Here is a 27,382-nt window from a genome sequence, read left to right on the forward strand (position 1 = left end):
CACATACGTCCTAACGTCCGTGCGCACGGTAGTATTAATACAGTGTCACAAACCCAACACATGTAACCGAAACGTAATTTCCAGCTTCAGTACGTGCTGTGGGCGTGGAAATGAACGTACGGCGCGTACATTTTGGAAAGTTTTGGAATATTCAAAATGACCTGAAACGTGCTTTAAATTATTTGAAAAGTGATATTAACAATTTTAAAATTTTAACGCACAAGTACGAATACCTTAAACGACGTGCCTGACAACGGTAATGCCACATGAATTTAAACCTTGTCAAGTTGGTTGGAAATGCCACACGAATTTTGCCTTTACAGTATACGAACTATCGGTCTGATAGTGTCGAAATACAGTCTGCCGCCCTCTATTTTCAATGTGTTTACATCTTTTAAGAAAGAAAGATGAGAAGGCTCTAAAGAAAGCATTCTTTAGAATGACAATTTTTAATTTTGCATTACGGAATAGGGGCCTCTTCCCTTCTTTGTATGCCTTAGCCATAACATCCCTTAAGCCTCTTTTTTTCACCAAGTCCGCTTCAGGAAGATCCTTGGTTACAAAAATATTACTGTTTTTGAGTAACGTCTTCGCTTTAATGTACACCTGGAATCGCTGAGGTCGGTAAAGGAATTTTGCAATAATATGACGTGGCTTCTCATTGGGTGCTCGGGGTTTTCCTATACGATGGGCATTTTCTATATCTACAGTATACCAAGCATTTTTAATTCATTGGCAATAAGATCCTTAATTTTCTTTATAGCGTCTTCATTAGATTCCTCCTGTAGGCCTCCAAATCTCAAATTAAAACTTCTAGAATATCGTTCGATTTTGTTGATTTGAGTTTCTAGTGCCTCGATGATGGACTTGTCGTTTAAAATGCTCGTTGATACAGCCTTGAGCTCGATGGAATAATCGGCTACTTTCTTTTCAAGATTGGTTATCGACTCACTCGAATATTGTAGCGATGCTTCCATATCAACTTGTTTAGCTTCTATAACATCGATACGCCCAAGTATAGTGTGCTGATTGCTTAGTACCGAGTCGATCTTGGTCGAAAGCTTCCGAATCTCCCGCCTCAGCGTTTCCGTGTTTGATTGGTCGGCCGTTCCTGATGGCTCAGGCGATTCAGGCTCAGGCCCTAAGTCTGCAGCAGCTGATTTCTTTTTTTTTTACCCATATTGGCCTGTTTGGTCGTCAGCTTTTCAGTATATTATTATAAGTAATAAGAATCACTTAAGATTTTTGCAAAATGATCACCGATTACTGTTAATTTTGGAATTATCTATGATTTCCGACGGAGCTACTGACGAAATCGTTGTTCACTCGTGCGCCCTCATTATCTAACTCCATGGACTTTCCTAGCTGGTATGGATATAAAACTTTATCTGCACTCCAAAAACCTCAATTTTATACTACTGCAGTTTGGATAAGGTTCTACAGCAGACAGAATAGAATTGTGTTGTGTATGGAAGTGTTGTGGTTTGAAAAAAAACATAAAACAAACTTGATACCTGACTGGATACAGTAATCCTTTTGCAGCTTCTATCGGATAATAGACTAACGTGTGTACAATACGGTAGAGTGAAACCATTGTTGGCTCAGTTCCGACCGAGTCAGTGAAATATTTAACGATTAAGAAAATAAAATTAATCCACCCGATCCATCCCGAAATAGGCAACAATACTAAATTTCCCAGTACTGTAAAGTTGCCTAGTAACGCTTGAGTAAACGTTCCGCAAGTAGGTTCCCAACACGTTGGCACAATACTCAATTATGAGAATCAGACACATGGTCAGTCACCTAATTAGTTTGATTCTTTGTACGCCACCTATTCCAATCCAGGAGCGTAAATGCGCTAATAATGCCGAGAAAAGCCGAATGGCTTGTTCGGTAAACTAGGCTACCATAAGATTATTTACTGCTATGGTTTCCATTCCGTTTGCTTTTTGGTTGTGCCATGGACCTATTAATAATTATTATATTAATAGGTCCATTGGTTGTGCGTTGTACAAATGGGGCATGCTTTGGCCTTTCAATCCAGTGGAAGGCTGCTACAGGCCTGATTAACAGCGAACGTAACCATGGGGACGTGAACTTTTTACTTAGGCACTTTATTCGCTAATCACTTTATCAGTGAAAGAAATCCTGCACGCTGAGGTCAGCATGCCATAAAAATGTAAAGTCAATTTTTGAACTATAATAATTTAAAAACTACTGAACGTAATTCATTATAATTTCGGATCCTGTATTTCACATATCTCATCTCTAAATATTGAAAATGGCATTCAAAAATATTGTATAGTTTTCCCGTTATCATAAAATAAGTAACGCACCTTCGTTTCATTCCAGTTCCCACTTCCCACTAACTCCCCGTGTGTTAGTATACAACGCTCATTCGGCACCGCGTGAATTTGTAAACAACGTTCTCTGCATGAAGTTTTGAAAAAGCAGAATCTGGACATTGTTATTGGTCCTAACACTCCCATGTGATTGTTTTCTGAGAGATCCGATCTTATTAAGCTTTGTTGTCATCTTTGTTCGGAGAAAATCCATTCATTTATTGATATAGTACAGCGAGTTTAAAAAGTCCAGTAATTTTTTTTTAGGTCTAAACTCAACCGAATCGTTCGCGAACAAGGAATGTATGAAAATATATTATTATAACTACTACGTGACGTTATTAAATTTGAGAAATGATTAATAACGAACGGTGGCTAGAGATATTAAATAAAATGTGTCTTTCAATTGTGTGTGGCGGTCGGTGCTAGGCCCTTCGCCGCAGACTTGGTGCAGTGTAATAAATTAGACACCGCCTGAACGTCATAATTTCATCGGGTTATGAATCTTGTTACGATTCTCGTCCAATCATGTTTTCAGGCCTAGGTTAGGTTGCGTTCTATTGCTAATTATATATGGTATGTGCACAACTGCGGTGTAATTCTTATTGTAGGATTGTAATGTTTATTTAATAACTTTAATGTTAATGTTTTAGGTCTATCATTTTCGATGTTTACAGCGGTTCACGCTAGCTAGGGTAGGCTTAGGCCTATGCCTCTCTTTTATAGACTGTATACTATCAATTAAAATATTGAAAAGGGCCAATGCCTGTATATTTTCTACTAATAGGCCTACTAGGCTATATATATATATTTTTATAAAGTACGTTAGTGTTTTTAGTACAGTACTATAATTCAATTAATTAATGGTGTATGCCTAGGCCTAGCCTATTAATTATATATGTATGTACCGTACATGTGAATATTTTCTTGTTCTTGCTGAAGTTTGACTTTCTTGTTGAAGTGTTTATTAGTACAGTTGAAGAAAATAATTTTTTTTTTCAAAAAAGTACAAAATTAACATCATAAATTTATAACTGAACAGGGATACCAAGCTATTTTTGTAGCAAAAACACTAGTTAAAATATGCCCACAGGAAGATGTCAAAGAAGATGCGTTGCGTATGGCTGTGCAAAGGCTAGTGTGTTTGTCATCTCAAATTAACACGAGCACTCCCTCGTTAGTTGCCATGTCTACATCATCGAAAATACAGTAGTGCAATATTTTACGAATGCCCGCATAGGAACCTTGGCCCTCGCAGAGGTCTGGTTTTGTATTTATTTGTATTTCATATTTTATATCTATTTTAAAGTTTTAAATATTAAGATTTTAAATTTAATTTTGTAATGTGCAATTTTGGACCCCATTGGAAATGGGCTAATGAGCGCTCCTGATGCTCATTAATTTTTACTTTCTTGTTCTCAAATCTTTTTTATATTGTTTGTGCATGTTGAGCAACGAATAAATTCAATCAATCAATCAATTTTAAAATGTTTATATTCAATGTGTTCATAGCCTCTTAAAAACAGAACAATTGGTGACACATAATCAGCAGGTTCAGGATAAGTTCGAACAGTTACTCTTTTCTTTAAAAGATTCTGTATCTCTTGATCCATTAGCTTCTTATGTTCATTCGCAGTATGGATATTTAGAAAACATTTTGTTGGACTAATGAAAGTAATTTTATCACCATGGACTAAAATAGAGTCTAAAATAGTATGATCTGAAGTTAATTTTTCCCAATGGGAAACAGACCCCCATAAAAATTATACACTTCCTCTTGTAAAATTGGCTTGATTCTATCTTCAATCATTACTTCAAAATCAAATACCTGAAAATCATTTATCTGTTTTCGAAGGCTTTCATCTTCTTTCTTTGCTGAGCTCTCAGTAATTTTTCTGATTTTGACAGTAACCCCAGTATTCTTAAAACAAACTTTAGTCGTAGTTTGATCTAAAACTTAAAAATTACATCATTTCGTATTCTTAAAACCAACTTCGACTAGCACTACGACTAAATGACGCGAACCTCGAATAAAATGATAATTTAGTCAGCCTAGGGTCAGGCTAAATCGCCGATTTGAAATATTTACCCCACTAAAAACATGTTTTTGTAACTCACGATAAAGTGAAACGAACGATTGTATACGCAGGTTTGATATATCTTTGGTGTGTTAAACAAAAGAGACATCAAGTTTAGCTTCCAAAAGGAGAAATTAACATGTTTTCCTAGCCGCATGCGATAGTTCCTGATTTGCACGTAATCCCCTCGCGTTGCAATCACCTAGCTTCACCATAACAACAACAAAGATGGCGCCGCCTTAGCTCGGGCTCAATTATAATAGTTCTCCAAAGAAGCAAATTTTCAGTGTCTGTTCAAATTCTCTATTGTAATATGTTAACAACTAATATAGTTATTATTTTAGAAAATTAATTAAGCGAATGATGGTCTATTATGTATTATGAGGAAATACGTTTTTGAACCACAGATGGCAGCTTAATATTCATCCGCATTACCGGATCTCTAAAATTTCGTCTGCTATTAAAGTTAGCTCTTTTCATTGGTTAGTTTGGTAGTCATGGCTTGCCAGTCGTCTTCAGTTGAACTAAAACTAGGACTTGATTTAGTCGTAGTTAAAACTTTGACTACGTTGTTTGTGAATACAAATTGAAGTTGAAGTTGCAACTAGCACTAAATTAAGTTCTAGTTTGAAGTTCGACTAAAGTTTGTTTTAAGAATACGGGCGTTAGAAGGATGCAAGCCTCTCCCTCTCTGGGATAAAAAAGGTCTTATACCCTCTGTGCAGCCTTTGGATATGGAGCAAACCATTGTCTGTTGTAAACTATTGAGACTTGAAAGACAGCTACCCTAAGATCTCTCAGTCTATGGAAACCCTTGACACCATGCCAAATTTCTTATTAACCCTGGGCACAAATAATTTTTTCGAAATTACAAGGGATCTTTGTATATTATTTTTAAATATTTCCTTTAGTTTCTCTAAAGTTATAGCAGTGGAAAACTTGTCATTCACAATCTTAGCAATTCTCTCTGAAATCTTAGGTCCAGACGAATGGGATGAGCTAAGATTCTGATTTATCAGACCTAAAAAGGAATTAATATTCTCGTCTTCGGACGATACCTCATCATCATTATCAAAATCATCCCCACTGAAGAGGCTAATGATGTCATCGTTTGACGCGCTCGATGTTTCCTCATCATCGCCTGCACTGTCCTTAGCAACGATGGACGCAGGATGTAGGCCTGAAGTTAGACCTCCTACAGTCGCTTTTTCTGAAGCTAGATTGCTTCCTCTGAAGCTGATGTAACTTCCTCTGAAGTGGGTGTAAATGCTTCCTCTGAAGCTAGTTTTGTTTGAGTAGAAGATTTTCTAGTTTTTAAACCTAATAACAGATGATTGGTTTCATCCATGCTCCTTCTCATCGAGTTTAAAACATTAACTAACAACAATGAATTCTCACTCACTGCTGCAGCAGCAGCAGCCGTGGATGCTGTGTCACCCTCGTCTATTTCCGATTGATGAGGAACCATCCTAATATCGTCATTATTCGCCATGGATAATGAAAACAGTGTCTTGATTAGCGATTCCATTACAACAAATAATACTTATCTTACAAACAAGTCACTTCTCATCATTAACTTGAGAATTATTGATGAACAAACTTTAGAAGAAAAATATGCTGGCCAGCAAACAACAAGAACAGTTCAACTGGTTTACGCATGCACGGTTCTGTTTCATACAAATCCTTAACGATGTAACTAATGACGAAATAGAACTGTTGATTGAGGTAGAGGAATAATCAGGGCGTTCCAATCTTTAGGGCATATAGAAAAATTTGTTAGATTATCACTCCCGTCCTCGTCAAGAATTTTGGAAATATTGATGCGGGAGTGAGTCGAATGGCCGAGCGGTTAGCTATAGCTATAATATCGGCGCTGGTTCGAACGGCACACTTGCCTATGGTTCTGGTGGTGGAACAAGTCTTCTCAGAAGGACTATAAACCATAGGCCCAGTGTATACAATTGCTCGTGTGCACTATAAAGAACCCAGTACACAGTGGCGTACCTAGCAGTTATAAAATGGGGGGACTGGTGGGGCGGTGGAATCTATTTTCGGTGGCCACGCCCACTGAAAAATATTGCTTCTTAGATTCCCGAATACACGTTAACCGTGACAGCATAAGCATAAGCCTAGCCTAATTTTTTTTTGCTTCAAAGTTTTCGAATAGCGTGGCTACTGGGGGGGGGGCGTGTGCCCCCTCCCCATGCCCCCTTGGATACGCCACTGCCAGTACATTCTTCGAGACGAGTAGGGGGATACCCCGGTGTACTGGAACAGACAGCCCGTGTGGTAGACGACAAGAGTTGCTGGTACCCGATTACCGGGTAGCAAAGACACGAAGGGAATCTTAGGGGCGAAGAAAGTCATTGGTCGAGTTCCTATTCCACATATCAAGCGCCTTGATCATCTTAAATTAGATGGATATGTGCGCTATTACTATAATTATTATTATAATTATTATTATTAATAATTTTATTTTGTTTAAATTAATTAATTTTTTTTATTGTCTCGTCATTTATTTTAACTGCATAAAAACAACTTTGCAAAAAACAAATGCTTACAAAACAGAAAGAAATGGGCTCCGAATTCGGTAGACTTCAAACTCTTCCAATTAATTACTTCAGACATTGGAATCGCTGTAAAGTTTAAAATGCAAAGCCCATTCTTTAAACTTGTTTATTGTCGCTAAAAATAAACAGCTTGCTTATTGTAGTGAAAAATACAACATCGCGGTCCGTCCCTAAAGAGACCCGCTCAGTAGGCTGATCGAATCGTTAATTCAGAGCATGTAGACTCGCGTATTCCACAGCTATGGCTAAACATAGGCAACACCGCAGTCCGTCCTTAAATAGACCTGCCCATTTGGCTGATCGGATTGTTAATTCACAGCATAAAAAACTCACATGTTCCACAGACTCTCGCTGCTGAAAATAACTTGTTACAAATACAGGTGGACGGTCTTCCTTGTGATGGGTGTGTTTTCTGTTTAGTTGGATTAGTTGTTGTGGGGCAAAAACAGTTTAAAGGCTGGCCAAGCTCGAGGTAAAGACCAAAGGCTAAGCTCCTATGCCTACTATAACTATAATTAGGGTCTTCTCATTTCTTTGATGCTTGAGTAATTGTCTGATTTTTTCACCGGAATATAGGCCTAGTTTTGGATAGGCCATTGAATAGTTCCAGCTTAAAATAGGAACTAAAACAGCCTTACCCTGATATTGAACATATGGTAAGGAATAGTCAAGTAGGCAGGGTAGAATCTATGAGGCAAAAAGGCAATCATCAACAGCCAGGGGAATGTTATTAGGTTTGGTCCGGGCATCTTTGATGATCTAGGCAGCACGGCGGTAGCCCTCTTATTGCACTGGTACTGTACTTGGGTGGGGTCAGAATTTGGCTTCGGATGGTTGGATGTTCCCATTACATGGGTCTAGGGAGTGTTAACCTAGCAGACCATTAGGTTTCACCATTGTAATATTATTAATAACTACATCTACCCTGATTATTTTTCACTTTGCAGGAAGGCAATGTGGCTGTTACCAAAAAATATTGTATTTGTAAGTCTTTTCTTATTTAATAATACATTTGAGAAATATTATTCTACTTATTTTCTAACTGTCAATTATCTATACATTATGAAATAAACAGATATCAAAACAGTTGTCTTAAAACATTGTCACATGTAATTTACTAAAGATTCAAGATTCAAGAACATTGTCATACAGAAAGTTAACTTGCTTGGTAAGATTTAAAAGTTGGAAAATTTTTTTACAAAACACAATACACATTCAAAGCCATAAAAAATAGTCTTAAAAATAAACATCAAACACTAAGAAGAATAAAAACATGAAGAAACTTTAAATATTAATTAATAATAATGTAGTGTAAATTTGTATATTATTTCTTGTTTATATTCATTGTTTATTCCAGTTGTTACTACTGTATTTGATTTTACTTCTGTTGCTGAGTGTACCTAATGGTAAGTTGTGTCAACTCTGTAGAGGTTGCATGTCATACTTACTTTTATCGCTATCATCATGTGTTGTGTAATAATAAATTTCCTCAAATATTCATATTTATGACAAGAACATGAAATATTGCCAGCATCTTATTTTGTATGGCCTTTTCACTTTAATGTCAGTGTAGGCCCTTTATGGCCAACAAGGTTTTGTAAAGGTTGTATGATATTGAATAAAGGTGCCTCCTTAAATTGACATGGTCATTGGTCAATTTTGGAGTCACATTTTTTATTTGTAATACAACTGGAGCAATTGTATATTTAAGTCGGTAAATAAATCCATACCAAGTAGATAATTATAAGAATTCAAATTTGTGATGATCATAATTTTTCCAAGACAAAATATCCATAAATTATAAGATATACATCTCAATGTGGAATATAACTAAATGTTTATTAATTTTAAAGAAGTACACTTTGACATTTTTAAATCACAAAAATTAAAACACCTTGATGTTTGATATTTACTGTACAGTATATATTCTTAAAATAATCTAATTCCTTCTTTTTTTTAAGTTAAGCATATTGTGCTGTAGCAAGTCTCATCCTTACTTACAATTACATAATTATAGTAATAAAAGTTTTTTTGTGTGTGTTTTTTTCAAAAAAGTATATAGCCAGTCAGTTGTAACAGTTGATGTAGTGGCCAAAGAAGGTGATGGTGAAGTGGTGATACCGTGCGACTATTCACAAGTTACTAATTCACCTTTGGCTATCTTATGGAAGGAAGTAAATGACACTGGAGAAGCTAGTATTGTAAATAATAAAGACACTGTAAGTGGACGTTACAGCTTAAGAACAACTCCTGGGAATGCTGACCTGGTTATTACAAAGCCAGTTAGGAGTGATACTCAGAAAAGATTTCAATGTCAGATACTGACAACAAGCGGGGAGTCCATAAATTCAGATCTTTCCATCCTCTCTGTATATTGTAAGTATTGCATATTATATCTCAACATTTACATTCTCTATTTATTACATTTCGGTAAAGTTGTTCACAAATTTTAAAATTGTACTGTAATCGAGCAAAATAACTGAATACCAAGTAGATTCAAAATAGATGTATTCATCACATCAATAGTAGAAAATAAATTCATTCAGATCAGTTATTTCCATATTTGAAGTCATCAAATCAATTATATCAATTGGTTTGGGCCATTTTATGACCACATAACCCAAAACATTTTTAATACTGGGCGTGTGTAAGAAAAACATATATGAACAGATTGAGCATGCTGCACAGTGCAGTGTTTGGGCGATTTCATTATCCAAAAAGGGTATATAAAAATGAACTTTTTTAAACGATCAATGAATTGGTTAAAATCTGATTTCTGAAAGTCAGTTGGATAAAAAATTTAAAGTTAATTGAAATGCTCTGCGGATCCACCGATATAATCAAAACATATTGTTAATTTGGACCAGTAAAATTGGAAATTATAGTAAACAAATTGATACATTTGATAGATCTATTTTTGTTTTAAAATTCATATCAATTAAATCACTAAGCCACGAAATCATGATTTAAGTGTAACCTTATACTTGTACAGGATTTGTTTTAAGTATTTATTTGAGTAATATAATTTTTATCAGACCTAGATGAGCCTGTACTGTCTGCCTCAGTAAGCAGTGTCTATAAAGGTGAATCAGTGACCTTGACCTGTAGTAAACCTGATGGTGACCCGCACCCTAGTATCACATGGTATAAAGATGGACAAGCACTCAGCATCACAGACAGCTCTAGATTTACTACAAGTGAAGATGCTCTTGAAATACACATTGAAGCTGCAACTGCAGCTGATGGTGGCAGGTATACATGTAAAGCTGAAAGTGATCAATTAAGAGGAAAAGATGGCAAAACCAGTAATCAAATTGACTTGAAAGTAATATGTATGTGTATATTTTAATTTTTATATTTTCTTTTATCTGTTCAATTTCTGTGATTTAAATTTTCAGTTCAAGCGTATTGAAAAATAATCAGTTAATGAGCACCTTTTTTTTTTTCAAGAAAGTGTGGTGCTAATTGTTTTTTACTCATTGTGGTTTTATTTGTGATGCACAAGTATCATGTCCACTGATCATCTCAATGGGCACATTACCATTTATTAGAGTACAGTTATTGTATCAACACCATATTAAATGTTGCTGTATCAAATGAACGTGTGGCTTCATCACGTTTCCTCTCTATCGCAATAAGGACAAATTTTCAGGTAAAGGTTGCTAGTTATTTTTTATAATGTATTAAAAAAAACTTGAAAAAAGTTTCCCATATTAACCAAACCTGATTTTTTTCTCAATTATAATAGATCTTACAATTACATTTGAATCAGAAGTTGGAACTGCAACATGCACTGCAAACGGTCATCCCGAACCATCTTCTGTAATAATATACAAAGATGGGGAAATGATTGAGAATGGAACACTTACTGCATCTACGAAAATTTATGAAGAGATTTGTAAATCAAACATCACATGCTATGCAGAGAATGGAGAAGTTAATGCAACAGAACCATTGAAGACCTGTAAAGGTAATTTAAAATTCTCTTTATGCACCAAGATTTAACTTTATGATGTTAAAAGGCAATATTTTAAGCTTTGGAAATGTAATATCAGACTATGGATTTTAGCTCAGTTTTTACCATTTTGCTATAAACCAAAATGCAAGTAATTGCGATAACAGTATAAAATACAATCAGCAATATTTATGTAATTTCTATAGCATGTCATCCAATGAATAGTCTATATCAATTTGCATTGGCATTATAAATTTTAATTATGATATTAAGTAACAAGTGAGGGTATGTGTTTGTAAGTATCAGGTCAACATGGATGTATCTGATAAACTTTGAATACATTAAATGGTTTATATTTGCTTGATGTGCATGTTTCGATTAAATTAGCACTATAACTTTATAATTTCAATGTTTATTATTTGTTTAACAAAAATTATATTGGGATGAATAGAGGTTAGTATTAGTTGGATATTAAACGCTGTTTTACATATGGTCCAGTTATACTTCAAAACTGATAGAACTAACTAAAGATTATATAACCTTCAAGTTAACAAAAAAAAGGATTAATTAACAAGATAAATTAAATAATGAATTAAAAATTTGAACACCAGAAGAGAGAAACAGATGATATATTTAATTGTGTACAAGTATGTATGCTTTATGCTTGTGGCCAAAATCTTTATACCTTGTAGTCTCTGAACTGAAGAATGGATCACAAATAAAACATTTATGATTGTATGTACAGGTATTCACAGATTAGCATGAAGAACAGGCTATTTCGGTGGTTAATTAGCTGAGCATTATACTGTGTAAATTATTTTTGTGTAGACCAAAATTATTTTGAACATATGTATGGGTTAATATCATTTGGATATTGAAACCTGAAACCTGTTTTACATAATATTATTTTGTTTCACTTACTGTAATGTAGTCTGGGGAAACTGTAATCAAACTTCCCTAAAAAGGATACAGAGTATTCAAAATAGAACTGCCCGAATTGTGTGTTTTCTGGAATGGGACACACCAAGCAATGATGCATTACAAAAGGCAAATTGGTGTCCTCCTTCAGACCAAGGTATTACTCCATGGGTATGCATAGCATACCTTGCTTGCCTTGATGGTCCACCACTGCATCACATGGGTTATGACATCACAGAACCACAACCAGTGAACTTCATTTGGGAATGCTATATGCAGCATCCTATCTGGTGGACAAACGTTTCTCACTAATTTAGTATGACCATGCAGGTTACCAGGGAGGAGCATTCTTGTAATCATATTTTATTCTAAAGAATTGATTGGCTTGTTGGCTATTACAAGTAGCAGGTACTTTAAAAACAAATTAACATAATTATACACTCACAGATCTAGTGGTACCATGCATTGCATATCACAACCAGAATACATAGTAAAACTGTTATTAATAAAAATACATGTAGGCAGAAAAAAAAAAAATCATTGGCAGATTCAAAGTGTTGTGGGGGGGGGGGCCTCCTGAATTTCGAAACGTACTAAAATTTAAGTCAGACAGTGCCATTTTCCACCATCTAGTGGTACTATAGCCATAAAATGTTGTACTACAGTCCTAACCATAGTGGGCCTGAGGTAGTCTACACCTTCCATCTGTAAATATCCCTCCCTGGGGCCCCTCTTTTTTAAATTCCTGGATCTGCCACAGGGTATTCATGTCGTTTTCAATGAACAATGCAGCCAGCATATAGCATAAACTGTCAAATGACCATGAACTTGCTGTAAGGTCACAGTATGCCAGTACTCGGTCTGTTCAACACTCTTGAAAATACAGGCGGTCAATCGTGTTGACACGACGATCTCCGTGTATGGCAGGCAGAAAGTTAATATGCACCAAAAGTTCGTTCGGAAGAGAACAGTAAAAATTTACGTAGGGTTCATACATATAGAGCAGGTGGTCTACCTGCTTGTGCAGAACTTGGCACCAATTAATCTTGGGCATACCCTGTAAAAAGTATTGCTACAAAATGAAGAATTATGGGGTACATTATTCTTTCCTGTCATAGACTGGTATAAATGTTAAAACAAACAGAAGTCCCAACAAAATGGAAATAATTTATTTATTTATTTAAAAATATTTTATTGAAATTTTCAGATAGCAGCAAGGTTGATGTAAAAGACAATAAGATTAAAAATGGTAAAAATAAAGTGAGGAAAAGTACTTTTTAACAGAAATGCATTATTTATGATTTTTGTTGCTACAATTTTAATGCATGAAAATTATAACAATAATAATAAAGCAATTAACATATTTATTTTTCATAATAGTAAAAAATAATTCCCTTCAGTAATCCCCTGTAAAGAGCATGGCACCAGTTAAGACTACATAGAGATGTATGGAATAGAATGGAATAGGGAATAATTTTGTGGTATCATTAACAACATTTGGTTTGCATTTTTTATTGCACTGTTTACTTGCTATATGCTTTTTGTTTCTATTTTCATTTCACAAGGAAGGTAATACATCACATGTTTTCATTTTGTTTCAATTTCATTATAGCTATATTGATACTTATTTTGTTATGAACAGACGTTAATTATAAAAGTAGAAATATGAAGTACAAAGACAACTTAATAAAGAATATTGAACCTGTCAGTTTTATTTATTTTCTTTTTAGAGCCATATATTCAAAATTTTTGGTTCATAAATCCATAAAATCATACTGAACCAGAGGCAGATTTATGTTTTTAAAGGGAATGGTTATGGGATATAAACTTTGTTCAGGGTCATATGACATGCTCTTTGAGGAAAATGTTTATGTAGAAGCCAGAGGTGTATACTGCTACATTTTGTTGTGTCTGTTTCTGTTTGTAGATTGTTTTAATTGGGGTTTTCAAGTAGTAGAAGCTTGATGTCACAAATTCTTTAATTTACATCGCCTACATAACAAACCTCATCCATAGCTGCCTATTAGACAGTATTTTTAATGCCAAACATGAGGTGGTTTCGTCATTCTAACTCTAAAGCGCTGCCCAGACTATCAAATTTGATTTCACAAAAACATGTGACATGCATGAATAAAGCCTTGTATTTTTGTGCTATTTGTATTTAATTTAATTAATGAAATTCAACTTTAGTCAAACAATAATCCAATATTCACAACAAAACAAAGTTTGTAGGAATGTTAGTATGTGTGTTTGTGCATATTTCTGTTTTTGTATAAACAGTCTTTTTATGAAAACTTGTGAAATAATTAACAGTGATCTAATGGATCATCTTTTCTAATGCTACGGTATACGCCTATTGTTGTTATGCCTTTAATTTCTAATACTAGAATTGTTTTTAGATCTAAATATCAAAGAAATATTGTTGATAAGTAAGTACTGTAAAATTAAATTAAAAAATGTGTTGAAACAATATTTCTAGTAATTGAGATATATTTAAATTAAAATGTGTATATCATCTTTTTCTTTTAGAGGGTTCAAACTCAGCATTGTATGCACTTTTCGTTATTCCTGTCATACTGTGGATACTGTTTCTGCTTTGTAAGTTGCGCAGAAATTGTTTCTAATTAATGCAAGACTTTTTATACCTCATTTTTCTTTAAAAATGATGTTTGCTATAAAAATAAGGTATGAATATACACCTACAGTAAATAAAAGGTCAGAATTTACTAGACTAGCCACTCTTATGGGGTCCAAGTCAAAGAGTAGTTTAGTGCACACTGAGATTGGTAGAAATTTTCTATAAGAAGTCTAAAAATATGCTGAAGTATATTATTGGTGGTAGTTTGAATTTATTTGCATTCATACTTTTAGTATCCTTATTAGAATTCTTGCACACATAACACAACTATTATTTTATACTTTACATTGTTTCTCATGGAGGCAGAGACTTGAAACCTTAATGGCTTATTGAAAGGATGCCGCAACGTACAGCCATAATATTGACCTAGTTTGAACGGCACACTTGCCTATTGGTTCTGGTGGTGAAAAGTCTTCTCGGTTAAGGAATATTAACTGTAGGCCCAGTGTACACAACTCGGCTCATGTGCACTTTATTTAAAGAACCCAGTACATCTTTCACAATTTCTTTTGTACTGGTCCATACAGCTCCTGTTGAGGACAGATGTGATTAACTTGTATCTGTTTACCAGGTACAGGGAAATACCCTTAGTTGAGAAACAAGTTACTGTATGAGCTAGTCCACACCTTGAACACTTTCGAGATTTCAATATAATGCATTATATAAATCCAAATATTACATAATCTAAACTGAAATATACAATTATTAAAAAAGTGTTTCAAATATTTGTTGAATATTACATACTTTTTGACATTTTATTTTGTAATTCTGTTAACTCTAAATCAGAATTAAGTTTGTTATTTAGATGAGTTTTCAGAACATTATTCACAATTATTTTTTAACTAAATTGTTTTTTGCAGACTTTATATTTTGCAGGAAAATTGAGATGAAAGGTGAAGATATGACAGCAGTAGAAGGCGACGTATCACTTGCAATGAGAAAAAAATATCGTCCTAGTATCGCCCACTTTAAGACTTTCCAGTGGGACTTAGCAGTAAAAAATGAAGAGAAAAACAAGGAGGAATGGAAAACACAGGGAAAACCTGGTTCACCTCCCAAGCTCTGCAGTAATACTACATTTTTCTTCAAGTATATTCTCCGTTGCTGTTTCTACTTTTGTGGAATTTGTTGTATTGAATACTTTGGAAAATGTAAGTTACTTTACGTTGATTGGCTATAGTAACTTTGTGAGCCATAGTAATTTCTTCAGCTGCCAATCACCTGATAGAATTATTCATTATATCTTTTCTGTATATGTATTTTGATGGTCAATAAAATAAATAAAGTGAAATGTTTATGGTGTTATCTGGGGCAGAAATCTGGAATAACCTAAATAATTTAAATAATTTTGTAACAACTGCTCCTAATATTTATCCTTTTAAAAGACTAATAAACTGAGAAGATTAAATATTTTTAATAATGAACAAAAAAAATCTTAAACTGTTCTACATTATCATGACAACACTTTTTTTAGCCTTTTGTATTTTTATAGTCTTTTGTTTTCATAATGTTAATATTTTTAGTCTTGTTTTTATAATGTTAATAATTTAGTAGTTTACATTTCTTTGCTAATATGTATTCCAATATGTTTGTATGTGTTTTTTTTTTCTTAATTTAAGTTTCATCATTTCATTGATATCTTCTTGCAAAAACGGCCCTGTGAAAAACACCAATATGGTGATAAAAGTTTTCTCCTTTTTAAAATAAAGTTATTATTATTATTATTATGTTATAATAGGTTTTCTATCTAAAGTGGTCATAACATGAGATTATTTTTAAACTAATTTTGTTATCTCTATTTGCTTTCATGATTGTAGATGAAAATGGTGACTTGGAAAAGAAAAGTAAAAATAGGTTAGTTATTAAATAGTATTCACTCCTCATCTTTTATTTTCGGTTTTTATTATACAATTGCCAGATACAACAGTTAATACTTGTTTCCTGTCCTATATTTAAGATGTTTTTAGAGATTTTTTTGGTCATTTTTTAATTAATATATTTTTATCTGTGTTAAATTATATTTATTATATTTGAAGGTTTTATTATTTTTTATTATTAAATTCCAACTAAAACTAATGCAGTACTTTTGTAGTCAAACATTTAATGGACTACTGTATTCACTTAAAAAGCCCTCACCACATTCTCATATTAGACAAATGTGAATGTTCTGCATGCAAACGTGCTTCATTCTAATAAAATTCATAACAAATAATTTGTGTTCAGTTCTGAGAAAGCAGCATAATTTCAAATAGAATGATTGAAAGTGGTAAAATATTTTAAAAACAGTAGTAACTAAGAGTGTAATATAAAATGCAGAGGTACATCTTAAAATGTGTTCAACTGTAATATTTTGACAATGGCTGCATAAGAACCCCGGCCCCCGCAGAGGTCTGGTTTTAAATATTGTGTCCATATAGGTGTGTTGTATACCAATCAGTTTTATTCCATTTTTGAATTTTTTGTGTACAGTATAGGAGAAATAATTAAATTGTTATCTTTTTTAGTGAGGGTAAACATTATAAGGGACTCGAGCTGGAAGAAAAAGACTGTGAAAGAGGAATTGCTGATGGTGAGGATCACTGTGGTAACAATGACCCCAATGAAGAAGAGGCCTGTGTGAACATTGTATGTTATAGTATGTTTTAATGTACATAACATTTAAAGATGTACTGTCCCTTGAAAATGACCAAAATCATAAAAAAGAATTTTTAAATTAACTTACTCATTTTGCAGTAACATACAAATTATTAACTTGAGCATAGAAATTATTAAATTGAAAATATGTATTCCCTGATTTTTTAACTGGATAATTATAATAAAGATAATAAAACACTTCCAGTGACTGGAAGTGTTTCTATCATTTTTTCGCTATAAAATCATGGTTTTTATGGGTAAGCATTTTTAAATACACTAATTTCTATGTTCAAGTTGATAATTTTTATGTTACTTCAAAATGGGCAAGTAAATTTCAAAAATGATTTTTATTATTTTGTTTTTTGTTTTTTGCAAGGGACAGTACATCTTTAAGACAACAAGCTGTACAGTATTATAATAATAATAATAATAATAATAATAATAATAATAATAATATTTATTTAGGCTTTTGGAAAGAAAGGTGCTTCGGAAACACAAAACACAAAAAAACAATACAAAATACTAAGTACCCTTCTTCCCTCTTCTCTCTAACAATGCAAATATTTACCCTTCCCCTTTAATAATATAAAACTTAACATCAAAAGTAATATCAAAACATTAATGCAGAAAAGGAAAATAAAACTATTAAAAATAAAAGTATAAATATAGATGTAGCATATAGCAAGAGCATGGAATTTAATACCTCACTGCATATATTTCCTGGCTTTTTTGTATACCTATTTAGAAAACTTGCTGATTAACAACAGTATATCATTTTCATACATTTTTTTTTCAAAGTCAACAAAGAATAGCAACATAGAAAGTCAACTTCTGACCTCCACCAATTCTGATGATAAAGGTAAACTTGATTCTATTTGTTCCAACTTCCATATTTCTCATTTCATTATGAACTAATTTTATGTAAAATGTATTATGGCTTAAAGTATGCACTGAATAACATGTAATATAACTGTTCTTATTTGCTTATTTGTAGTAACTTAAAAATCATTTGACATGTAAAGTTTAAATGCAAATACATTTACTGACTGTACTAGACAGCATCATGCATATTTCTGCACCTGCTGCTTGACTTGAGAGAAACTTCCAGATCTTTTGGTGTGCTTCCTCCACAGTTCACCTATAACTAAGTCTGTCTAGATCCCATTTGATTACATTTTCCATTTGTTTTAGATCTTCCTGGTCTGTGTTTTCCATGTCTTGGCTTCCAATTGTATAATTTTTTGGGTAACATGGTTTACTTTGCATGCACCATCAACATTTTCTGATAATGGATGTGCATTGCGGTTGTGTGTCTTTTGAAAGGGATTTCCATATCATATGGTGATTACTTTTTTTGTCTAAGGTCCATGTGGCCAGGGGCGGCGCCAGTAATTCCCCGAAGAGATGTCCAACCTCCCCGAAGAGGGGTCTAAGCTCCTCGACGGGGTTCACGCCCAAACATTGTTCCCCCTGGCTGGGGGAAACATTTCATTGGTTGAGGGAATTTCTATATTGAAAAATAATACAATTTTGTGTTAATTATGGGATATTTATTTAAAATTTGATAGAAAACCAGGCAAGTTAAAGAGTCACCCCCTATCTGGGGTCGGAGGTACCAGCACCCTGTAGGGGATCTGAAGAGCTGGTGCCACCACTGCAACCCATAGGATCGCATTAGTATACAACACCTTGCACATATGGTAATCCCTAAACTTAAACTACATTTACACTAGACACGATTATTAATACTGTATAGTAATTTTAATAATTATGGTGATCAACATAAATGAAAATTTTGTGTGCTATTAAGAGAAGTGTGCTGATATAACATTTTTGTACTTGATAAGTGTTAGGGAAGACTTTCGGCATTAGTTTACTTGCCTTTGATGGAAAAATATAATTATTGTAAGCTATTTTAGGTTGATGTTCTTTTCCTTTTTAAAATACAATATGACTTATGGTCAAGATTCAATGAAGTGCTACACATTCATATCTCACATTGTGTCAAAATAAACAATCCTTTTTGATTCTCTATCATAGCACTTAAAGACAATTACATTTTGAGTAATTAAGTTCATAACTTAATCATCTTGAGTTTTCAAAATTATTGACATTTATCATCTACTTTAGTATATAATCTTTCATGTGACTTTTTTTTTTATCAAGGGGAACAAGATAACAGTTGTGAAACCGTAAGCATTCAACAGTATGAATTGTACAATTAATTTTATTTGTTTTGCATGATCAAAGCAAAAAAGTAGTCATTATTAATAATTAAGGATAAATAAGTACTGTATCTCAGAGGCAAAACTAAAGATGTTAATTTTGTGGTAACTGAAATTTCTATTTAGTCAACAGAACTTTTTTCTGCTTAATGGATTTGTTTTTATTTCATTTTAGGTTATTACACAAATACTTCATTTACAAGAAATAATAAAATCTGTGATTAAAATACTGATAAGAAACCTTTATATATAACAATAAATAATATTACTGCTATTTTGTGATTTCATATACATGGATAAACTAATTTGTAGTAGGAAACTTCATGAGCATTGCTTGAGTTGATGCATACATTTTATTCATGACAAACTCTTTTTACAGAGTCAAATTACTTATGCTGATCTTAATCTCAGCCCATCTTCTCCATCACGAGTGATTCGTACTGATGAAACTACGTCCTATGCTGAAATAGATCATGGTAGAAAACCTACATGACATTGTTTCTGCTTTAGCTCATTTTTGCAATATATGTTTAATATTACAAAATTTGTAAATAACAAACTAAACATATAAAAATTGAATATTAATTAAATCAATTTATTTCAATCTTTTATTGCTATGAAATCTGTGAATGGCTATTACCTTCTATACAGCTTATGCACAAACGTATGCAAAAAAAAATACCAGTATGCCTAAAGGGACTATGCATCAAGGGGTAGGGACATTACTCCACTAATGTCCTAGTGACTCGCATGCCCCTCTGTAATTAAACTGTGTATCCAGGAATAGTGAGGTTACTTCAAAAGGGCCTAGTAACCAAACACACCATACTAATCAAACTATGCATCCAGGGGTGGAGACGTTAATCCACTAACGTCCACTAAAGGCTTGAAATAAAAATCTTTGTTTTATTTCACTTCATTCATTCAAATCAATAATGATTTTAATTCAATTTGAAAATAATTCTCTTGCATTAAAATATGAATATTTCAAAATATTTCTGTAGTTATGAAAAAAAATTATGTTAGATATTTTTGTTCAAGAACATAGCCAGAGCAATAAAGTAAAGAAATTACCACAATCCTGCACCCACATATCCCAGCTGGTTAAGACAACATTTTGTTGTGGGTCGCAAGCTGAGTGTGCAATAAGAGTCTTTTATGAACACCTCAGTACCGAAAGAAAGCAAGACAACATTTAACTGATATATTAATAAATATATATAATATAAAAATATATACACATGGAATTAAACAAGGTTGAACAAGGTGGTGGTGTATGAGCTTGTTTGCCATTAGCCAATTAAGATTAGCTGGAAGAAGACAAATGTAAGAAGAGGAAAGTTGGAAAGATACTGGCCAGGTAGCTCTCATCTGTCCAGGATAAATATCCTTGTGTTGAAATTGACATAATATGAAAAATGCGAATCCACTCCACAGCTCAAATCAGTCTCAGGATTAGTTAGATTATTGTTTGCTAAAAAAAATCTATCAGAAGATATTGTTTTAAAAAATGAATAAACACTGAGAAGCACTTATTCAAATTAGGAGGGACGCGTATTTAAACGGGGCGCTTAAGACAAATTTCACGTTATTCGAGAGGGGCGCTTATTCAAACTGGGCGAGTACGGTATATGTAATATATGTATTATGTATGGCAATAATAATTGAATCTTGAATCTTGAATTAAGTCTACTGAAAAAAGGCCCTGAGTTGCTTATGATTTCTGCTTTCCTGGACAAATAGTGTATAACTAGTGCCACTTATTGTCCATATTTTTTTCCATTGTTTCAACTGCTGTGCACTCTCCAAGTCAAGATCCCTCTAATTCTGAGACCCCTCTAATTGGAGACCAATTTTTTTAAAGAACCAACTAAAAGTCTTTAATCTTTTAATTTTCAAGTCCCGAAGGTGGTCTTAAATTGGAGGGCAAACTTTTTTATTGCTTTAAATTTAGTCTCTAATATTTGAAAAACTTCTGCTGTAATGATACTTATTATTAGACAACTTTACCATTGACTCGCAAAAGATTGATTTCATAATTAACCCTTTGAGGTTCTGACCTGTATCTCATACGGGATAAATTTGAGTCTCAGTATGCTAGGCCCATATACGGTACAGGATGATTTCTCCTCTTGTTTTAGTAATGCTGCCCTCTGTTGCTCACACTTTTAGGGTATTTTCCTATTATCATAGTAACTCCATTTTTTCCTCCACCATATGGAGGAAAAATTGGCAATTTTTTTTTTTTTTAGTGAGTGATGTACTTGAATAGTCCAGGATAGCGGGATGAGAATAACAATTCATAAATATTGATTTCATAATAAATAAACCTGAATACGATTCTGAGTAAAGATTTTTACTAGAAACTTCTAGCAGTGCAACCAGTATTCTAGACCTAGGTCATGTTCATGGACCACCCCCCCCCCCCCCTCCTATACTTCTTATATTTCAATATCCCTACCCCATCTTCTCTATTATATTATTATTTCATCAATTTACTAGTTTTAGTGAAACATTTCGTAGGTCCAATAGACCACCCTAGTTACAAATAGGCCTATGTAGGCCTAGGTCTGAGGAGGAGGGGCGTGCGATAGAGGTCGTTCCCCAAATTGCGCCCTCAATGACCTTTGTGACTTAGGGCAAAAAGAAATTCATAATAAATATGAAAGCATAATTTTATTCAACCAAACACATTTTATTTCTGTAGAATACAATATATTCCACATAATACAGTATGTAACATTCATGAGCATAGGAATTTTTGTAGTAATGTTTACATTGAGTTAATGGATAAATAATACTGTTTCTTGGCCGCTAAATAATTTTGCTATTTTTCGGAAGCCCAAAACATTTTGCCCAACAATCAAACCAACATTTGCAGAAAGTTAGTGATGAAAATGGTGTTATTTAAGAATGAAATTGATTTTCATTTATATATTTATTTGATTTTATTTTTGATTTATTCATTTAATTTTTTTAATATTTTTATTCATTTTTTAAAAATATATTTTATTTATTTCTAGTCTTTTATTTATGTATTTATTTAAACTTTTTGAGTACATTTTGTAGAAGCAACTTATTTTTATGCTTTTTAATAAATTTTAAAAATATAAAAAGAAGCAAAAGCTGCACAAATACATAGCTTGCATCAATTTAAATATTGATGCACAATTAAATTATCAGTAATAATAATTAGAGTTTATTGTCATGTTAGGATCATCCGGAAAGAAGAAGCAGCCAAGAAATTTGCCATCAGTAAGTTGCGGCACAAACATCATCTTTGTGGATTTTTCTCTAAAATCTCATTTGGTTTCATGTAACATTGCTTTTATATTCTCACTATAAAATGTTGATAAACTAATATAAAAAACATTTAAATAAATGCCCCCATCCTCATATAAATTCCCCTCTAATCCTTATTTGGAATAAACAGCTTCATTTTGAATAAACACCTCCCTCGATTATACGCCCAATGGCATCTTCAATTGGGAACAATAAGTCTTGCAACACGCAATAACGCATATTGGTAGTAATTATGTGTTGTTGTTCCACATTTGCAAAATATACGCCCCGGTGCATTTACTTTTTCCTCGAATAAACACCTCCCTCCCCCCCCCCAAAAAAAAAGGGGAAAAAAAGGTGACCGTAAACAAAGGTAATGGAAGCAAAATAATTCTCGACACCTGATTGAGATCAATAATTCTTTATGTTCACGCAATAACACATTTTTGTAGTTCCACATTTACAGTGAAATTAAGGGCCATTTTCAATTTTACACAAAATTAAATAAACGCCTCCCTCGAACAAATGCCCCCATCCAATCAAGAGCCTCCTCAAAAGCCCTTTTCAACAATTGCTTTCTTGGTTCTTGTAGTTTATTTTCATTAAAATGTATTAACCATTTGGCATAAAGTCCCATAACAGTTTAAAGAATTGAATAGGCACCAAGAGATAGCAACAAGAGCTCACACCCAAACATAGTGAACTTCTCTCTGTGCCACCTGGTCTCAACATTAAATATATACCGGTATTTAAAAGTATATATAAACTAACTAAAAGAGAATCATTAAAGCACAGTGTGTAATTAATGATATTCTTTATTTCTTTAATGTCTGATTTAATAAATTCCATTTTTTCTGAATAATCTACAGATGAATATGAAAAGCAATGCGATCCTTGCCTGTTAATAAAATATCCTGCCAGGCATCTACAGTTTTTGAATAATTTACACTTGAATAGTAATTGGGATACCAATGTGATCCCTTTTACTTATTATTCTGCCTCGCATCTACTGGTTTTTTTTTTCATGGTCAAATTGGTGCCCATTTCCACACAGATGCAGGCTTCCCTCCAATTAATGACCACTTTTAGGATCGGAGTTTCTATGCTTTTAGCAGCTTTAATCTTTAGAATAAAGGTTAAAGACAGTTGTACATTTGGGGCCACAGAAAAATAGTCTTACAACTGTAAGTGGTCTTTATTTGGAGGGATATATAATTAGAAAGAGACTTTCTGGAGGTGCTGTCTGGGTCTTAATACGCAAATGGTGTATTTATTCTCTGTTACATAATTACTAAGCATCAAGAAAACCAATTATATATCTACTGTAGTAATACTGTGTACAGTACTGTAGCAATAAAAGTGATAATGAAAGTATATTGCATCATGTTATAAATATAGTGGTATGCTCGCTACCATATTTGAGTTCATATTGAAATATTGGTTGAGAGTATTAAAGGCAAGTTCTAGAAAGAAAATAAAAATGTTTTGATATGTTGTACAACCGATATTTATAAGACACAAAATGGGTGTTTGATGAAAAACTCAAACGGTTATTAAATACAGATTTTTGAATTTTATTAACAACTGGGGTAAAATGGGTGTAACCACAATCTCCTCCAAGTTTTTAAATTTTCAAAAATCTGTATGTTATTTACTGTTTAAAGTTTTTCCCCCTTTTTGTATTTTACAACATATAAAAAAGTGTTTTCCTCTGGAGCCAGGCTTTAAGCATATTTTCATTGGATCCGATAACAAGTTAGTATAAGGTTCTTTATGTTGATCCAATTATGAAGTAAACGTATTAGAGTGATGACTTGACATTTTACCTGCTTCCAGCAAGGCTTAGTCATAGGTGAACCATGAATGTGAACTTTTCAATAATGATAAAATGATTATTATTTTTTATATTCGGTAAATATTTCAGCCGCTCCAAATTTCTTTCCTATTCTTCTTCCATATTTATGTTAAATTTAATTTACATTACTAAATACATATTTACAAATGACACCTTGTTCGAAGAAAGAAATCAATATATTTTGTTTGTGTGGGAAATTTTAACCTAAATTCTTAATTAATGCTACTTACATATACTTAATATAAATTTAGTCGATGGGAACTCAACCAATAGTTATGGTTTTAGTTCTTCATATCGGCAGAAGCCTTGCTGGAAGCTTGGATCATCATAAAAGAACCTTATATACCAGATATTGCTACAACCACATGGTATCTTTTATGTGAATTTATTTGTTTATGTATAATATTTTGTAGGAAAAAATTCAGTATGCCGATCTTGACCTTGGTCAAAGTACCTCAAACAAGATATTACGGACTGAGGAACAAACTCCTTATTTTGAAATGAATGAGGGAAAACTAGTCCATATTGGTATGTAGATGAATTTTGCAATAATGAAATTAAAATAAACCCAGCTGCTAAAATTTTACTTCTATTAGCTGAAAATATAGCATTCCAAGCCCTTAGCCAGGGGGGTTCGTAGGGTTCGAACGAACCCCCCCTTTTTCCTGAAGTGCCCTTTTTTGACTAAAAGTGCTAGCCTCTACAACACAAGAAAGTTTTCCTTTTCACCCCAAACAAGTAAGGCCTAGCTAAGCTGACGACGATATTTTGGCCTAAAATGTAACCTACATAATGAGTAAATCATTTTTTTAAAGACATTTTACATCCCCTTTCTGCTAGCTTATTCAGCCGATGTATAGGCCAGCGTAGGTCTCCTGGCTGCTACTAGGTTGTATTTATTTTTATGTAGAAGATAAAAAACTTTCGCGTCACGTCTAGGCAATCACCGATTCGAACGCAACACTAATGAGTTTTTCGAGTTTCTGTCAATATAAATACAGACTATTTTTTAAAAGACGCGTTTCGCATCTAGGCAACCACCAGTTTGAACGCCCCCACTAACACGTTTGTCGAGATTTCGGACACAGTTCGCTTCTTGTGTCGAACAACAACTTGACCTTTACCCTTCTTTCTGAGTTGAGCGTGTTCGCTGCGCGTGGTCTGGTTATTGACAACAAACAAGTAAGAAATCTTTATTCTTTCAAGCCTAGCAGTTTTTTTTTTTTAATAATCTTTGTTTCCTGTTTTTCTTCTGTTAATGTGTAAATTAGTTGGTACAAAACAACATCCAAAAGGAGGCAAATTTACTGTTTATGATTACAATTTTGAGATTGTACCATACCAGGATCATGTCATTTTGCCAGTAACTAAAATAATTTGCTCTTTTTGTTGTTGCTGATGGGTGTATATTAGAGCAATTAAATAAGGTGTGTATATGTAAAGAATGCTGTAGCTTCCGGGGGCTTCGCCCCCTGGACCCCACCAGGGGCCCTCGGTGGCCCCCTGCCCCCCAGCCTGGTGTGCTTGCTTCGCTTGGAAGTGCCCTTTTATCTAAAAAAGAACCCCCCCTCTTTAATTTCTGGCTACGGGCTTGCATTCTACAAAAGTCACTTTTTTGTTTATATATTGTTATTTCTTTGTCTGCAGCCCCCATGTAGACACGCAGATTGTAAGAAGCCTACAAAATATGATGCTCATGCCTAGATAAGACCTGTCCTACAAAGAACTAAACATTCAACATTGTGTAAACAGTTAACATTAGTTATTCAAGTGAAAATTGCCAACACAGAAAGCATGGATGGTTAGGAATTAAAAGTAGCCACAATAAAAACCTATGTCAAGCTGTACATGCACTTGCCACTGGGAGTATATTTTTATATACTGTAGTTCATATTTCTTCATATTTTCTAACATGTTTTACCAAAAACTTCCACTACAGTAGTGTATTCCATCATTTGCTTGTATGGATCCGCAGTCCCTGCAGGGTCTGGTTTACTGCAACGACATAGAATGGGTCAGGTGGGCTTAAATCCACTTACAAATTTTAGTGGGATGGCAAACCCCCCTATAGGCCTACCAATAGTTTCCCAAAAAGAGTTTGAATATTGATTTTGACAAAACAGGCTGATGGATTGGTTGTTGTCGGAAGTTATTAATATATTATAGGAGACTACATTATATAATATTACATAATTAATCTGACAATGTAAAAAAATGACTATTTCTTTGAGGGCCTTTTCCCCTTGGACTCCAACTGGCGATCCTTAATGACCCTCTTCCCTCTCCCTCGGATTCTCGCTCCCTCACAAAGTGCTTAGCAGGCCCAACCAATGTTTAAACCATGCTGCCTATGGTCATGTTTATACTTTAGAGTTTTAATATTATTTGAATAATAAAGGGAAACAAAACTTTTTTTGAGGAATTTTGGGGTGGGGGGGTGACCCTATTAATAAAAAAACAACATAATTGTAACAGAAATTAATAGAAAATGTAATCATATTATCTGGTTAAAATTTAATGAGAGATATAAAGGAATGTATATATTTTTAGTGTGTGTTTATGCACCACCTACAGGGTCAAGGTTTGAATTTGACATATACCAACAATTAGAAATAGATATACTTGAAATTGAATGTAATTATGGTGAAAGTTATTTTGTATTGGCTGGAGATTTCAACTCTAGGACTGCTGAGCTAGATGACTTAAGTAATAATCCAGAATCTGAAAATATAGATATTAATGATCCACAGACCTTTATACTAGTAAACAAATTTCAATGGATAAATTTATAAACTCATATGGGAAAAAACTTATTGATTTCTGAAAATTATAAATTGCCAATTTTAAATGGCAGGATTGGGAATGATGAAGGAATAGGTTTCTTT

General features: G+C 33.4%; 1 protein-coding gene across 1 annotated transcript in view; it reads left to right on the forward strand.

Annotated features, from left to right (window-relative positions):
- Nucleotides 1–25,413, forward strand: part of LOC117108531 (cell adhesion molecule 4-like) — a gene marked incomplete at its 5' end in the record, with an annotated part of 35,958 nt that extends 10,545 nt beyond the window's left edge. Inside the window, 12 exons of the mRNA XM_033250569.1 lie at nt 7,938–7,974; nt 8,348–8,396; nt 9,046–9,366; nt 10,026–10,322; nt 10,739–10,960; nt 13,071–13,112; nt 14,393–14,461; nt 15,362–15,652; nt 16,319–16,355; nt 17,006–17,126; nt 17,934–17,994; nt 24,911–25,413. Of these exons, the coding sequence (XP_033106460.1) occupies nt 7,938–7,974; nt 8,348–8,396; nt 9,046–9,366; nt 10,026–10,322; nt 10,739–10,960; nt 13,071–13,112; nt 14,393–14,461; nt 15,362–15,652; nt 16,319–16,355; nt 17,006–17,126; nt 17,934–17,994; nt 24,911–24,936 (1,573 nt within the window). The remainder of the gene's footprint in view (nt 1–7,937; nt 7,975–8,347; nt 8,397–9,045; nt 9,367–10,025; nt 10,323–10,738; nt 10,961–13,070; nt 13,113–14,392; nt 14,462–15,361; nt 15,653–16,318; nt 16,356–17,005; nt 17,127–17,933; nt 17,995–24,910) is intronic.
- Nucleotides 25,414–27,382: the final 1,969 nt, after the last annotated feature.

This window comes from Anneissia japonica, unplaced genomic scaffold (genome assembly GCF_011630105.1).
Source record: "Anneissia japonica isolate Jap-2015-1 unplaced genomic scaffold, ASM1163010v1 scaffold8753_len40748_cov112, whole genome shotgun sequence".
Lineage (NCBI taxonomy): Eukaryota > Metazoa > Echinodermata > Crinoidea > Comatulida > Comatulidae > Anneissia > Anneissia japonica.